The sequence below is a fragment of the Lepisma saccharinum genome, chromosome 19 (genome assembly GCF_977018435.1).
Source record: "Lepisma saccharinum chromosome 19, izLepSacc3.1, whole genome shotgun sequence".
Classification (NCBI taxonomy): Eukaryota; Metazoa; Arthropoda; class Insecta; order Zygentoma; family Lepismatidae; genus Lepisma; species Lepisma saccharinum.
Genome location: NC_139247.1, coordinates 37,163,833 through 37,179,837, shown reverse-complemented (window position 1 = coordinate 37,179,837; position 16,005 = coordinate 37,163,833). Strand labels below are relative to the sequence as shown.

The 16,005-nt window shown below is 39.0% G+C and overlaps 1 protein-coding gene across 1 annotated transcript in view; it reads left to right on the top strand.

Annotated features, from left to right (window-relative positions):
- Positions 1-6,293: 6,293 nt before the first annotated feature.
- Rsod (superoxide dismutase family protein Rsod) overlaps positions 6,294-16,005 on the top strand; it is a 45,291-nt gene continuing 35,579 nt past the window's right edge. The window contains exon 1 of the mRNA XM_083141150.1: positions 6,294-6,478. Coding sequence (XP_082997276.1) covers positions 6,409-6,478 — 70 coding nt within the window. The 5' untranslated portion in view covers positions 6,294-6,408. The remainder of the gene's footprint in view (positions 6,479-16,005) is intronic.

Sequence of the window (16,005 nt, the reverse complement as noted above, 5' to 3'; positions counted from 1 at the left end):
GTAATAAACAAGTAAGATTGAGAAATCTGTTCAGAATTGAAGAGATTATTAGCTAAGTTGCTATTTGTTTTCTCAACTAATGCGGGAGAAGCAATACACGTATGGTATGGTATGTTACATGCAGGCGCGTGCCCAGGATTTTCGTAAGGGGGGGGGTTATGAATCTAACACATTTTCCAGTTCACAGGTCAAATTTCTTGTAATAAATTAGATAATTAATATACTTGGATTTTACCCCCAATGAACGCAATCAATGTATTTGCTATGGATGCTTCATGTTTTTATTGCATCATATAAAAGCACCTGCTTGAATATTTCCAAATTATTAATATTTTATATTTAATTTCTCAAATATAATTTTTAAACAAAAAGTATGTGCACTCAACATTGTAACAACATTAAAGAGATTAAGACTACTTGATGTCTTAAAGACAGTAATAAATAAGGTACCACAGTTCAACAATTTAAATTCTGAAATTTAGGCATCGAGGTTTCTGTGCGAGTTCTGACAGTATGTCGTCACAAGTAACTTTTATATCACGGTGAATGTTCAGAGCAGCTAACCCATTTAAAATCTTTCTTCGCAAATGGTATTTCGAAGATAGGTCTTCAAGTGCCTCAAAGTTGAGAATGATTTCTCATTTGATGTTGTTGTTACCGGGATCGTACATAATATGAGCAAACGTGTGTTTACCCAGGGAAATATTACTTCACTGCACATATCAATTGCTTCAAGAGCATTTACTAGACGTCTTTGCATTGCTGTAAGATGACGATACCACAGTTTCATTTCAGTGTGAGCGTCGTCGCCTTGTAATCAAGGTGTCCCGGGTTCAATACTCGGTGGAGGCTAATAGTGGTTCGGATCTCACTTTAAACTTTAGGCCCAGTCCCGATTAGCCTTACTGTGCATAAAGTGGATTTAAAACATCAATTCAATCAACATTGTACTTGTTGTGGAGATGGTTTTGCTAAATATTGTGTACATTTTTGGCATTGTATTATTATATTATTGGTCAAAACATTTGTTTGACAGTCGACAAACAAATACGAACCGCTTCAGTAATTAACATTTTCTACTACAGTGTCATTAATGTGTCATATTCATTTTCATATTAGGTCTATGGAGAGGAATTTTGTATAATGTTAACGTTATGGAACTGCGAAACCAACTGTTGAAGGGGCCACTCCCCCCTTCCGCTCCGAAGCCCAGTACCGCACCACAGGATCTGTCACTGAGCCCGACAAAATCTTGCCAGACAGTGCTCGAAATGCAAATTCGTAGCCGAAAAGGGAGGGGATGTTTGATCGATTTTGGAAATACGAGGGGTACATCCTTGTATGGATCAACATGGAGACAATACAGTAGGTGGAGGATGCTCAATATGAAAATTATTCTAATTGGGGGTATGATTTGTGAAACTTTCTGAACTGAAGGCAGCATCCCCTACTTCGACCACTGATGCCAGAAAAGATGCTTTCAGAAAATGAATTTATTACTGCACACGTATATTACTTATTGTATTTGTTGCGTTTGTACAAGAGAAATATTCAGAAGATTTGTAAGGAATATTTACAGTTAATAGGATGCCTATCTAGTCTATCCCGTGTCGTAATACAAACTTTATCCCTTTCCTACAAAATAATAAAACTGTCCATGCCAACCGTGATTTTATAATGTGGTTGCATACATATACACTCGCGACATTAGTGCCACTGCTCCGACGCCAGGGTTTCAAATACCTTGGTGGATCTATAAGATAGGTAATATCGTTTTTCGAGGGTTCGTGAACAAAACAAAAAGTAAATGATTTTAAAGTCCATTTTATATTCAGATACGTTAATCGGGACTGGTCTTAAAGTTTAAATCGGGATACGTACCACTGTGCAATGCACCTTCACAGGGGATCAAACCCAGGACCTCTTTGATTACACCACCATCGGTGTGGACCCTGAAATCATTGAGGAAACTTGTTCATCATAATGTTCTCTCGCCCTGCGAAAGTTTATTGGTGATATAGGGTGACATCCTACGCACGTCTTCCAGACATACACACGCGGGCACACCCCTCCCCTGCACACACACGATTGTATGCTTACAGCACATGCTGTGCCCTCCCAGAAAAACAATTCTAAATCCGCCTATGGATATATCTTCTATCAAATAATGAACGTCACTTACCTCGACAGTTCCTTGACATAATTTTGCAACAAGGTTTGCAATATCTTCTGTTATGCCTTCTTGTTGAATATCAAGAGTCTGAAAGTTCGCACGTTTCACTCTCGCAATTCGGATGGAATTCCTCTGAACTTAAATCGACCTTTTCTGACGTTCTATTTGTGGAAGGTGAAGCTTCAACTTCCATTTTTTGTTTCTTTTTGAAATAATCTAATAATGTATTTCTCCTCTTTTTTCTATCCATCTTTAGTTCCACCTCAAAAATCTATTACACATGCAGAAACGTAACACACAACACGACCACTTCGACTTGCTACCTTGCAGACTGCAACTCGCTACAACCCCAGTGAACACCAGGACTTGGGAGAAAGATACCGGGCGGTCGAATGTCTGAACCATGCATCCAGCTTGGTCCAGCTCAAATTACGTCACCAGTGTTCACAGCAACCAGTAGTGTCAGTGTCAGTAGTGTTGGCAACTGCTAAATTATTTACGCACAAATTCAAGCGAGATCTTTCACACATGTTACAAGAAAATTCAATAAACTGAAGGCTGGAAATTGGTTGCGAAAAAAATATCTAATTTGTAAAGAGCACAAGAGTAAAACGTATAATATTTTGGCATATTAATTGCTTTTATTTTGTTTATGAAACTGACTGGGCCAGTTGCGCTATATAACGCATCCCTCCCTTCCTCCCGGCATGCTATTGTACAAAACATCGATTGCCTACTTCGTAAAACCATGCCTCACTACTGCCTGCAACAATTATTATTATTATTATAATTATTGATATTTTGAAATAAATATGCATCCAGGTGCGAAATAAGATTTTGACTTACTTTGCTACTAATTGTAGTGATTCAAATCTCACAGAACTTTGCTCTGCTGGTATAAATGGTATAAGAAGGGGAAAGAAAGAAAAGGGAAGTTAGCAGCACTGTCGTAACAGGAAAGGGAGGGTCATTCTCCTAAGAGGGTCATCGTGGGTGAAAGAAAGGGGAGGAGGGATTCCTTCAGTTCGCATTCCAAGGGTTGCGGCTCTTTTCTTGACCATACTGAGAACGAAGTTCTCCTTCCTTTTCAGTGACTAAGGAATGAATGAATGCTTGTGCATTGCTGTAACTCAACTCCAATATTATCAAAAGTAATTGAAGGAGCAATACATTTCTCATTGCCAAATGTAAACATTTTACAATATTGGCAATTTATGAAATAAAATGTATTTCTGCTTTGAATTTTTTTAAATGACGAAACCAATGGGGGGGGTTTTAACCCCCACCAACCCCCCCCTGGGCACGCCACTGGTTACATGAACATATTTTCTGAGGTAACAAAATGATTTAGGACACAAGGAATTCATCGAAGTTGATCACCGTACCAGTAATAATTCATCTATTTTTCATAGATGTCTTGGGTTGTATGGCGTGACCATTCAAACACACTAGAATGTCAACCTCTAACCTGTGCAGCATACCCTGGAAACTTTATTCTTTCAGGACAACGAGTCCCTGGTGCCTGAAACCACTGTCAAAGTAATAATTTATGAGGGTTTGTATTTTGAGTGTCAGCATGTGTTTGTTTTCACCCCTTCCATACATTCATCTAATCACCATTGAACCTTATCGTCAGAATTATCAAAATTAGCAAAAAAAAAAAATACTTAAAATAAAATAAATCAACCATAACTTACTCTTCCAAAAATGAAGTTTCATTAGTTCATACTTCTTAGAAAGTTGAGGTGGTAGTCTCAATTGGACAGCGTTTCGTTAGTGTATCAAAGCAGCTAATTCCGTGAACAATGACGTTGATTTCCGAAAGTCTCAAATATTTGTACGCATCTTCTGTAGTGATAAAATGACACGTTTGGTGCGAGTTCTTTCTGTATATATTTTTTCCCCAATGACATAAAGCTGTCGTTATAATAGAGAGGTCCTGTGTTCGACTCCCCCCTTTTTTTGGTGGAAGCACAATGCACACTGGTTCGGACTACACGTTAAACTGTAGGTTTAGTCCCGGTTAGCCTATCTGAGCATAAAAGTGGGCTTAAAAACAAACTATAGTGGAACCACGAGCAAAACAACCTGCGCAGACCCGCGACTCCTGCGCACCATACCCACGCGAGTAGGGGAGGGGGAGTGTGGACCATGCTTCCTTATGGCCCGAGGTGGGGGAAGAAGGGAAAGCTGCGAGGGAACTTTTCGTCCCAAGTTTTTTCCTTGTGGTCGATCTATAACAAAATCGTCTTCTGGATACTTCGTGACATAACTTTTTTTCTTTACTTCATCTGCATCTACAGATTCTGTTGACATTTTTGGCTGATTCATGTGGCAAAATTTATGTGTGGAACGAGGATTTCTAAATAGGATAAGCCACTCATTAGAAATTGAATAATTCTGTAGCTTTTTCCATACTTGAAATTTATTCACTTCGGTATTGTAGTGATTATTGTGATTCCTTCTTATTAGTAGAACGAATATAAAGGTGATATTTCGCATACGACATTGATATTTGAAGATGACAGGTATTTGAAAATTGTAATGAAATAAAAAGTGACACTTCTGAAATTTCAATGCAGAGCTAATTAGAACTATATTATACTCTCTAGCATACATAAGCCGAAGGTTTATGGATGCAGCAACACAAGCCTTCCATCTGTCCCTATCCGGGGCAAGATCAGTCCAATCTTTCGTATCCTTACCGATTTCTTTTAGGTCCATCTCAACGTTATCCCCCCATCCTCGTCTTGGCCTTCCTACTGGTCTCTTACCATCAGGTTTCCCAACACGAATCCTGTAAACTATTCTTTCCTCTGCCATTCGTGTCACATGGCCTGCCCATCAAGTCTTCTTGATTAAATTATTCTAATAATAATTAAAAAGTCGAAATAATTTATTGTGTTGCTGGAGGAAGTAACGCTAAGATGATGTTTTGATTTGTTTGTTTGGAGATTATTTTAACCATACCCAGGCCGGGATTTATATACGTATGTGGAGGCCCGTAGCTACAGTCCTCAAGTTCACCCTAAATTCTGATTCAATCTTGATCATACCCTGCATAATTTTGAGCCTCCTAAGCCTACTAGCTGCTTTTAATCATGGAAGTGTTCATTTGATCACAGTTTTTGTTTCAATAGCTCTAGTAATTACTTTCATATTCTGACAAAATTGGCTTTTTATGGGTTGATAATATGTGAACATTTCTAGCATAGATAATATTCACAAGTAAATTATACAATATGAACACCTGAATACACTTACATATTGAATCATTCATATACCCCTAAGTATATGTATTTATTGAATTTAATTGGGTGGCCAATCGGGTGGGCAAAGGAATTTTTGGGTGGGCGCTTGCCCACCCGTGCCCACCCCTGTCGCCGTCCCTGGAAAGCATTTAGCGATATTATTCTAATGCTAACAGAACTTAACCTAACTACGAGAGCATTTAGCTTTATTATTAGAAAAATGCTGAGGGACCTAATCTTAAAACATTTTTGTGAAAGTAATCGCTACAACTTCACAGTATGTGTTACAGACGTAATTGCATACATAGAATGATGAAATCACGATAAAACAAACACCGAGTCTACTGCCACGCGCATCTTTTTTGAGGTTCCAGCAGAAAAAGAACGTGGCAGCAGACACTACCATATATTAATATAATATGATAATATATGAATACAGATGGAAAGCTTGATTACACTAAAGAGAAATAAAAATTCACATTGCCTACAATTACGAATATTCTCATTTCAGTAATATTAGTCATAGGATGATATAAATGTGAAAGAACAAGAAAATATTTTTTTAAAAAATACACTACTTGTTTGTAAACTAATCAAAAGGCATGTCAATTATGATATAGAAGAAAGAACAAGAATTGTCCATTTTGGATATGGGAATATCTAGAGTAAAGGTCTACTTGATCGATGTATCATCAGGGAATACAGTTCTTCCTCATAATATTACCTACTAATCGAGCAGAAGAAAGGATGTGTAGAAATTGTACTGATTTCTGGAACTTTTAACCGAAGTGGGCACAAAACAACATTGTTGGTAGGAAGCACTGACTACAGCACGTTGCAAGAAGTGAATGCACGCGCGAGTTGGCTAGTGTGACAGCGGGTGTGCTGGTTGTAGTGTTCTGTCTGGTGTTGCAGTGTGTGCTTGTGTGTGAAGGATGTAGCGAACTGGAAGTTATTACTGACAACAGACTACAGACTTGAAACATGAAGAATGTGAAAGACAACATTGGTGCCATCAGCTGGTGTATTATACTTCTCATTTCAGGAAACTGTGGTAAGTATTTTTGGTTCAAGATTGGTGCTTGTGCTTGGCGTAGCTACTGGAATCCAGCAGGTGAAAGCTTTTCTGAGTCAGCTGATATTTACCGCTGCTTGTCAGATACCGATGTAGGCACGGTGGTGTAAGTTTCCCTTGAGAGAAACACAGCACAGGAACTTACGAAAACCTATGTTGAACGAAAACACAATTAAATCTTGCAATGTCATATTACGTTATGAGGAACTAATGAAAACAATGTGTCATGTTGAGCGTAGAATGTTAGGTTATAATTGAAGTGAGACTGCTGTTATTGTACACAACAGGCAAATCTTTGATCTTATCATCCTAATCACAAGAAGCCACATTTACTTTCCTGGGCAGTTTTTACAAGTATTAGCAGCTGTTGTCCTTTGTCAGCATTCTTAAGAATTATTTCTTCCTTTGAAAGAGACAATGGATGCCAATTGCCTGCTTTGGGCAAACTTTATTAGTTTCAAATTACAATACATACTTAATTACATGTGGTGGTTGTGATTAAAGCAAGCATAAATGAAGCAAGTTACTATTTCAGTTTCAATGGCATTTTTTCATAGAAGCCTACTACAGGTTCAATTATTTGATGAAGTGCATGCAAGTTTTATGTTTTCTCAATCCTCGGCATCGCACCCCCTAAATTTCATTCCGCACTTCTAGGAATTGGGGGTGGGGGGTTGCAGTAAAATTTTCCGAAGAATATGGGACAGTGCAGTTCCTTCATCAATTTAATATAATGACAATTCATCTACCTCGTCTCGATTAACCCAAAAGTAGCAAAAAAGCTAATACAGAAAAATACGATAAAAGCAGGTTCCTGTTCAACACCTATTTTGGTACCTTTATTATTTTATAATGCCTTTTAAGTACCCATTTTCATCATTTTTGGTGCGTATTTGTCTGCCTACTCTACAGGGTTTTTTAAAAGGTAGTGATTGCTGCCACTACAGTTTTAAGAAATCCGATTGGCTGACGTGTCCGATTGTCTGACGTCATTAGTGAGGCTAGGCTAGGTTAGGCTGGGTTGGTTTAGATAGAAGAAGAAGAAGAGAGTGGTGTGGTACTAATTCGAACCTTTAAAAAAATATAAACCCGCTTCGGGCGCTTCCTTCCTACTGACGACGGACGCAAGCAGGACTTTTCCCCCAATGTGCGGCATACAAGGTATTCTTCTTGTGTAGTGTTGTTATATCATTCAGACGATATATCGCGATATTGAAAAAAATATCGTCCAGGCGATATGAACTAGACCAGCGGTTCTCATTGTACCCTTTAGTCGTGACTAAAAGTCTAATGTACCCCCACCATAGGTTTTCTCGTAATAGTGGGTTATGGATAATTTTTTGTCAACCTGATTGGTGGGGAGTTTTTGATATGTTGGAGGCGTGTATCTGCAATACAGAAAAATGGCATTCGGGCTGTATGTGGAAAGATAAAAAAATAAACATTAAAATCATATGTTTATTATTTTATTGGGTGTTCCTAAGTTTACAATCCTTATGATAAAAATGTGAAACACATGTATACTAAGAAGTATATACAGCTTTAATTTTCACATATTTTTCCACAGTTATTGAAAAAAGTAAAGAAGAAAAATAAGTTTGTAAACAATGTGTCGAGCATAATTTTGGAGTTTTTATTGTAAATCCTCAGAGTTTCTAGTGAGAAGAATGTGCCTGCATACCCTGACACAGTTTCTTCATGTCTGTCTGGTTGTGCATTTAAAACTTTCAAGCGGAGATTCTCCTCCAAATTTAATCTATTACAGATTTCGAACTAGTATTTTATTTCAAGTGACAAAATCAGCCTTATTTTCCTGTTGGGTGTTAAAGCTATGAAATTTGAAACAATGATTTCTGCTCTACGCACCTGCAGCAAAAATGTTGTGTGGATGTTGTCGATTTTTCTCTTCCGAGCTCATTGCGTACCCCCTTCAAATCGTTCAATTCGCTTGAACCACGGCTTTGACTGCCACTCAAGTCAAACGATATGTATCACTGACACGATGTACAGTCAAGGACACTGCCGGCTTGTAATGAATGCATTGACTTTCAATGGAATCGTTACAAGCCGGCAGTGTCCGTGACTGTACAATCGTGACCACTCACGAGAACTCATCCCTCCGCCCCCGTGTAAAAAATTCCTGGGAGGATGTTTGTATTGGAGAAGGATAAGACCATAAAGGTGTAGGTGGAGTGTACGTCTTCTTTAGTGGTGTGCCCAAGATTTTCGACAGGCTGGAGGGTTTAGTAGTCAGTTCTCATTTTGCCATTTTTCTCTGATGTTCTCTTCTTTTCAGGTATACTGGGCCAAAAAGGGAGGTTATGACCCCCCACCAACCCCCCTTGGACACGTTACTGGTATTATTAGTCCTATTTCTATTCTTTCTTGCATTTGTTTTTCTGAGTCAAAAGGGGAGTATCACGACCCATCAACCCCCCTTAGGAACTCTCCTGATGTACTTCAAGCAGTAGGGAACACACCAAAAATGTTTGGCTTTTATTTTGGCATTAGTTGGTTCACGCCTTCAATTGTCTCATTATCCGTTAGCCCTTGCACTTTTTCAAAAAAGAATGTCGTAGTAATTAACGACAAGAATTCATACCAATGCAATCTTGATATCTGCAATTACACGAGGAAAACAAGACTTTACATCTTCGTCTAATTGTAAATCTGGAGGAAACGGAAATGTTTAACAAAGGGAAATATTTCTTTTCTATTTAATACGTAACAAGCACCGCTAGAAATGATTATACACAAAAATCCTTGAAAAACTGATACTTCAAATTAAAGCATTATTAATGAGGATTGTTAGCGCAAGTGAAATCTTTAAATCCATTAATTGCATCCGCTTTTAAAGACAAAAAAATATATATTAATTTTCGAAATGGGGAGGGGGAGGTAAATGTTTTTACGCGTGCGTTTGAAGCTGTGTATGCAGTAAAAATACGTAAATCGAGCACTTTTTGCGAATAGTGTTAGGGGAGATACCTCCGCGATTAGACAAAAGCGAAACAAAATACTACAGTCAGTTTTAGGGGAGGCTAGGCCCGTAGCAATGGGTACGCGTGGGGGGGATTGAATTCTAGGGCGCCATTCAAATCTCTTCATTTTAAAAATATTTTGTCAGGATATGCGGCTAAGAAATTTACACTTGGCAGAGGTAAGAAGACAAGGAAAACATATAAGGTGAAGATTTTTAAGTGAAAAAGGGATCCTTTGTGGGTCACCATCAGTGGCGTGCCCAGGATTTTCGAAAGGGACGGATTATGTTAATTTTTTTTCTGGTAGTCAGCCAGATGGCCTCATTTCGTCATCTATTCCGACCTTTGATGTTCATTTTTTTAGGAGTACTGAGCCAAAGTGGGGGGGAGGGGGTGTGCACGCCACTGGTCACCACGCACGTGAAAATAAATGTCAACAGTCAATTCGGTATACATGACATTCCCTATTCGACCACGACACGAAAATATATCTGTCGTAAATCTCTTTTGATGTATGAGGTAGATATGAAAAAAAAAATGTAGGAAAGAAAATAACGAAGGACCACGTAAAATGTAGTAGTGCTGGGTTTGGGGGGTAGAGGGGTGGGGAGAGCGCCAAACCACAATCCTGCCTAGGGTGCCAAAATATCTAGCTATGGTTGGGGGAGATGTCGCGAAAACTTTATGCAGGTGATGAGGCTGAGATTTTTTCTGATTTCGCTTATTTCATACTAGCTGATTGCCCGGCGTTGCCCGGGTATTTATTTATTTATCCCAATCTTCTGTTAATGTTGTCCGTGGATTCCACACTATTGTCGATTGTTTTACATGTCACCCCTTCCCACCCCCACCCGTAGGGGTTCCAGGGATGTCTTGGAGTTGAACGGCATTGGGAGTGCCCCTATTCATCTTAGCGACTCAGAAAACTATGGATTCCGCACTAATATCGGTAGTTTTCGATTTTTTTACATGTCACCCCCTTCCTAACCCCTCAAAGGGTGCCAGGGGTGTCTGGGAGTTGAATGGCATTGGGAGTGCCACTATTCATCTTAGCGACCCCGACAACTATGGATTCCACACTAATATCGATCGTTTTCGATTATTTTTACATGCCACCCCCTTTCCACTCCCACCCCTAGGAGTGCCAGGGGTGTGTTATCCGCACAGTATTTCTTTCCAGATTGTAAGTCATATGTGTTCCAAGTTTGGCCATCGTGAATGTCATCAATTCATCAATTAGCTTATAGACTCCGAAAACTATGGATTCGACACTAATCTAGGTCATTTTTGACATTTTATTTTTCACCCCCTCTCTTCCCCCATGTCGATAGGTGATGAACTTGGAGTTGAACGTCATTCGTAGTGTCACTATTCATCTTAGCGACCCCGACAACTATGGATTCCACACTAATATCGGTCGTTTTCGATTATTTTTGCATGTCACTCCCTCCCACCTCACCCTTAGGGGTGCCAGGGGTGTCTTATCCCCACAGTATTTCTTTCCAAATTGCAAGTGATACGTGTTCAAAGTTTGGTTGAAATCGCTCCAGGCGTTCGAGAGTTATGCCGGCAAAAACATACACATATACATAGTATATAGACACATACATACATCCATTTTTATATATTAGATTTGTGCTTCTCCTGGTCACATACACTATGGGAAAATACACTGAATGAAATGACGAATAGGAAAAAGCTGCAAATTGCCATATTTTCTAAACAAACTAAGTCAAAAGGTGTTATGCATGTTATGTGTAGACCAGGATATCAACATTTTCTATTGGAAAAACGCAAGAAAATTAAATTTAGTGTAAATGTCCAGAAATGCATGAGGAATGATATTGATAGTCTCAGAAAAACCACTGGGGTCTTGTCCACCATACTGGGAAATAGCCGTGTGAAACAAAATTTGAAATAAATTCTAGTGGTGCATGAGATGCCGAAAAGTCGGTACTGAGATCGGGATAAGAATTCCCGTCACGATCCCGACTTCGGGAAATTGCAAATGATTGTGTTTAAAAGTGGTTAATTCTCGATGTTTTCTGCACTATTGGCTATGTGTCTGAATTTTCCTGAAAATGGCAGTTTTCATTCCAGGAATGCAAAACAAACATTTGAGGAGGATATAATGTATATAATCATCAGAATGCGAGATTTTCACAGTTTAACGATTTTCTTGCTGGTGATTTTTTTCTTGTCCCGCTTCCGTCCCGGCCAAAAAATTTCCATCCCGCACACTTCTGATAAACTAACAAGAAATTAATTAAGGATATCCAGAAATGCATGATGAAAAACCATAATTCCTTTGTAATTTTTTGCACTTGACCCAAAAATGAACTGATTTTCCAGGATTAATAGCACATTCGTTGTGAAAGACCAGCCCGAATTCCTTCTGTCATTTGTCTGGAGCTTCACTTCATACCCTGCAAAAAGTATATTTCCCATTCATATTGGTATGGTATGGATAAAAACAGTATCGTGAATTCTTTATTTCACGTCAGAAATGGAGAAAGAACAAAGGGTTATTAAACGTCCCTCTGCCGCATCTTTATGTTGTTTCAGGGTCATTGTGACTGTGTCACATATGGTAATGTGCGATACTTTTCTCTTTGACGCTAGGGGTCACTGTCTTCGCAACAGTATTCAACTTCACATGTTCCGTATTTGGGTTACGCACAAAACAAATGAACATTTGCAACCAAGTGAATGCCTGTTGTGGAATCTAGGTTTGATCTAGTTTACGACAGAAGCTTGTTTTGAAAACATGAATTACAAAATGTACTGAAAAAATATACTGAATTGCTCAAGGCAACAGCGGAGTCATATCTTCCGGATGTGTAACAATCCTTGATTGTTGTTCTCAAAGGATAAATAAATCGTAACAATAAAATATCAGGTCACGATGCTAATTGCATTATTTGCATATAAACTGGAAATTATATGCTTCTCTTTGACGTAGTTGTTCCATTGTGTTTGCATACAATACAAGCTGAAAATACGATCTTCATTCGTAAATTCAAGGAGCTGGTTTCTCATGTTATGGTGAAGTTATACCACTTGACCTTGAAATTAGGCTTCCCAATTTCAGATCCAAAGAACGTCAACCAGCCTGAGCTGGTATTTTTTTAGGCGTGGTTGCTAATATAGGGTGCTCAAAAAGTTACGCAACATAGACTTTGAACGTACGTAACTTTTGTACAACTGATAGACATGAATATTACACTTTGTCCATGTGAATATTTTTTAAACACTAAACAGGAAAATCATAATCTACATGAACGTTCAGTACGTGGAAAAAGTTTACTAAGGTGTACAAAAGTTTTTTGATCGAAGTAAAAATAAACACGTATAAAAGGCTGCGATGGAGTAACTTGCAAAAAATGTCGATGTGTATCGATGGTCTTAACTCCCAGAGCTGTCCTCATGTTAGCCATTTATTTGAGGGTGGGTGAACCCCAGGGTGCAGGGATAAAGCCGGAAAAATTCCGACCTTTGATCGCGCACCCCGGGTCTCCCGCCCTACCTACTAGGTTACTGCTGCTTCTACTTGGGCGGGGGAAGGAGGGTGCATATATTTCATAGAATATCCCGATGCTTAGAGAGCAGCTACTGGAATCCCCCCTGATTTTTTCAAATACCACACTGAGGAGCATAGGTATACACCATAAATAATGACCTCGACTTCCTTGGCCAGATACCCTTCAAATTTCCTCTGGCTCTGATGACATCACTCTTCAGCAAACTGTTGTAAATAATTTAGTCCAGAAGTGAAAGCAGAAAGTGCAGGTGTCGCCTCCCAGCGGATAAATTCAGAACTTCTTGCAGACAGTAATTTACAGCGCAGAAAGTTTGCTGCGTGAGTTCAATATCTGCTTATGATACGTTTTTCTGTGTCTACGCGTAGCGGCGGTTTATATATAAAAAAAAATCGATCGGCGTTGTAAGGCCATATTATGCACTAAAATGACCATAAATTGGAATTGAAAAAAAATAAGAAAGTGTTGAGAAAAAATTGGGGAGTTTTAGAGCAATATTGAGGGTGTGTGGATAAATCACTTTATATGTAGCATCACCAAAAGGTTAGACATTTGAAACCTTAAATGCCAGGGGTTATCCAGAATTTTCCATCTGGGGGTGAAGTTTGTATTTAGGAGACCAAAATGCCCATAAATTGAGCGTTCGTGAAAAAGTTTAGTAGACTGATGAAGTTTGGATGGTGTTAGGGGTGTATGTGAATAAATCACTGTTACAGGTAGCGCTCCACTATACCCTTCTTCAAATATTACTCGCCGAATCCCGTGTCGGGGTGGTTAGCACAGCGCGCTGCGACTCCAAGGTCCTTGGTTCGAATTCCGGCCTAGACAAGGATATTTTATTAGTGTTTGTCCCTTTATCAATTTCATCACATCGTAGCGTGCTGTGCTAACCACTCCGCCACCAAAATCTGCTCATATTATGAATGAAATAAGTTTTCTAGATCCTTGCAAACGTTTTAATCTTTTGTCAATTGAGGACTAAAAGTGGTAAACGTTGTAAGTGCCAAAAGCGAAAGTGTTGGGAAATCGCATCGTTCAGCACATCAGCCCGTACGAACGTTCACACTAGTGCCTGTTTACACGCCCTTTGAACTCCTTAGAAGGCTACCGGCCACTTTTCACATTTACCACATTATCAAGCATGGCACATTTCACAGTTTAACGTGGAAAACGGTGTTTGAATTCTTGTGGCACTTGCAGCGTTTACCAATTTCAATTCTCGACTCTCATTAATTTGATTTTATAATATTCGTATATAGTGGCGGCGATTAGAGGAGGGGTGTAGGGGGCAGTTGCCCCCACTTTTGCCACCGCACTATGCTAAACTTTATCTACCAAGAGAAAGTAAACTATCCTTGCCCCCCCCCTCCTCCAGTTTTGGCACCTTGACCTTGTCCCCTAGTTTTGGAACCCAATCCCTGCCACTGTAGGCCTACGTAAAATATTTTATTAAATCCATATGACAGGGAGCTCGTTGAACACTCCCCTTAAACAGGGTCACTTTGCTTTTTCGAAAACAACCAGACAGTTATTTTCAAAGGTTGTTGATCTATGTGCAAGTGAAGAGCAATACTGTTAAAAACAACCACTTCCTACTTTGCCACTTTTCATGTTTTGCAGTTTCTAAACGAACAACACAAAGCTTTGACGATCACATCGTGATCTTGAATGAAGTTCAAGTAGGTATAGCAGAGCCAACGGGTCGTATAAAGTTTACACAGCAAACATACTTCACTAAGTTTGCCGCCCTCCACACGTATGAAAGGACACAAACCAAATAAGTGTTGCAAGTGCTTGACTTATTCTTGAGAGCTGGTAAGTAGATTCCAGTAGGTTGTATCTCGAGAAGAGAGGAAAGAGTGCTTCAAACTGTACTGTATTCGCACGATTTGGTAACTGTTCTAATGTTCAAAGTGGGACGGTGGCACTTTGGAAAGCTATGATCCGCTACCTTAGCCTTTTGATAACCGGAAGCATTATAACTAAGCCAAGCGTCAAGTCAACTTTGCAGTAGGTTTTCGCATATGTAGATCCAAACGTGCGCGTAGAATATAGTTCCACTGATACGGGTTTTATTCCGACACAACTGCATACTTGCAAGAAAACAGTTATTTAATTTGTAAAATACAGACAAAATAATATATCCACTAGCAGGTATGTACTTGATCGGTTGCAATCACTGTGCAGACGAACTAGGATCCGCAGATTCGCCAACTGGAGTTTGTATTCCTCTGAAGAATCGCTGAAGATCACGAGCGAGTCGAGCAAGACTGAATACGTTGCAGAGCGCGTGGAATCCGTGATACCAGTGTTGCACATCCAACTATTTTAACCCTATGTTTATTGTGATTGATTAATAATGGTGCTATACAGCGGCGAGAATGGCTGAATCGAGGTCTCCTGTTCATCGCGCGGTTTTACCAGAGTGTTATTTTGGGCTTCATCCGAAGGGAAAAGCTCTTCAAATCAAGCAAGTTGTTTTAAATGCATAATCCTCCTTACGACAACATAATCAAAGTAAAACAGAGCGTGAGGTGATTTGCCGTCAATGTGCGCACGAACACGTTCTTAGAGAACGGATTTTAAGGTGCAGCACCTTTCTAAAAATATAGCTGTTGTCATACCGATTGTTTGAAATATATATTTGAGGACCATGGGCGTTACCAGAAATTTTTGCAGGGGCGGTCGGGCAAATGAGAAAAGTTGAATAGTAGAAAAATAATAAGTGTTATTACCAAGGTTATAAATGTTATTATATAATACATATTATAAACTAACAAAAATAAATGTTATTCGAAATAATAATAATTATTATTATTGTTATATAAATGGGGAGATTCAGCAAACAAATGAATACCAGCACATCAATTTTCTATTATTTCTTTTGCATTTTATGCAGTTAGTATCTGAAATGCATTTTGATATTAACTTTTGCACGTCTCGTTCAAGAGAAGGGGGATTTTTGTTCATAAAGTTTGTTCTGTGA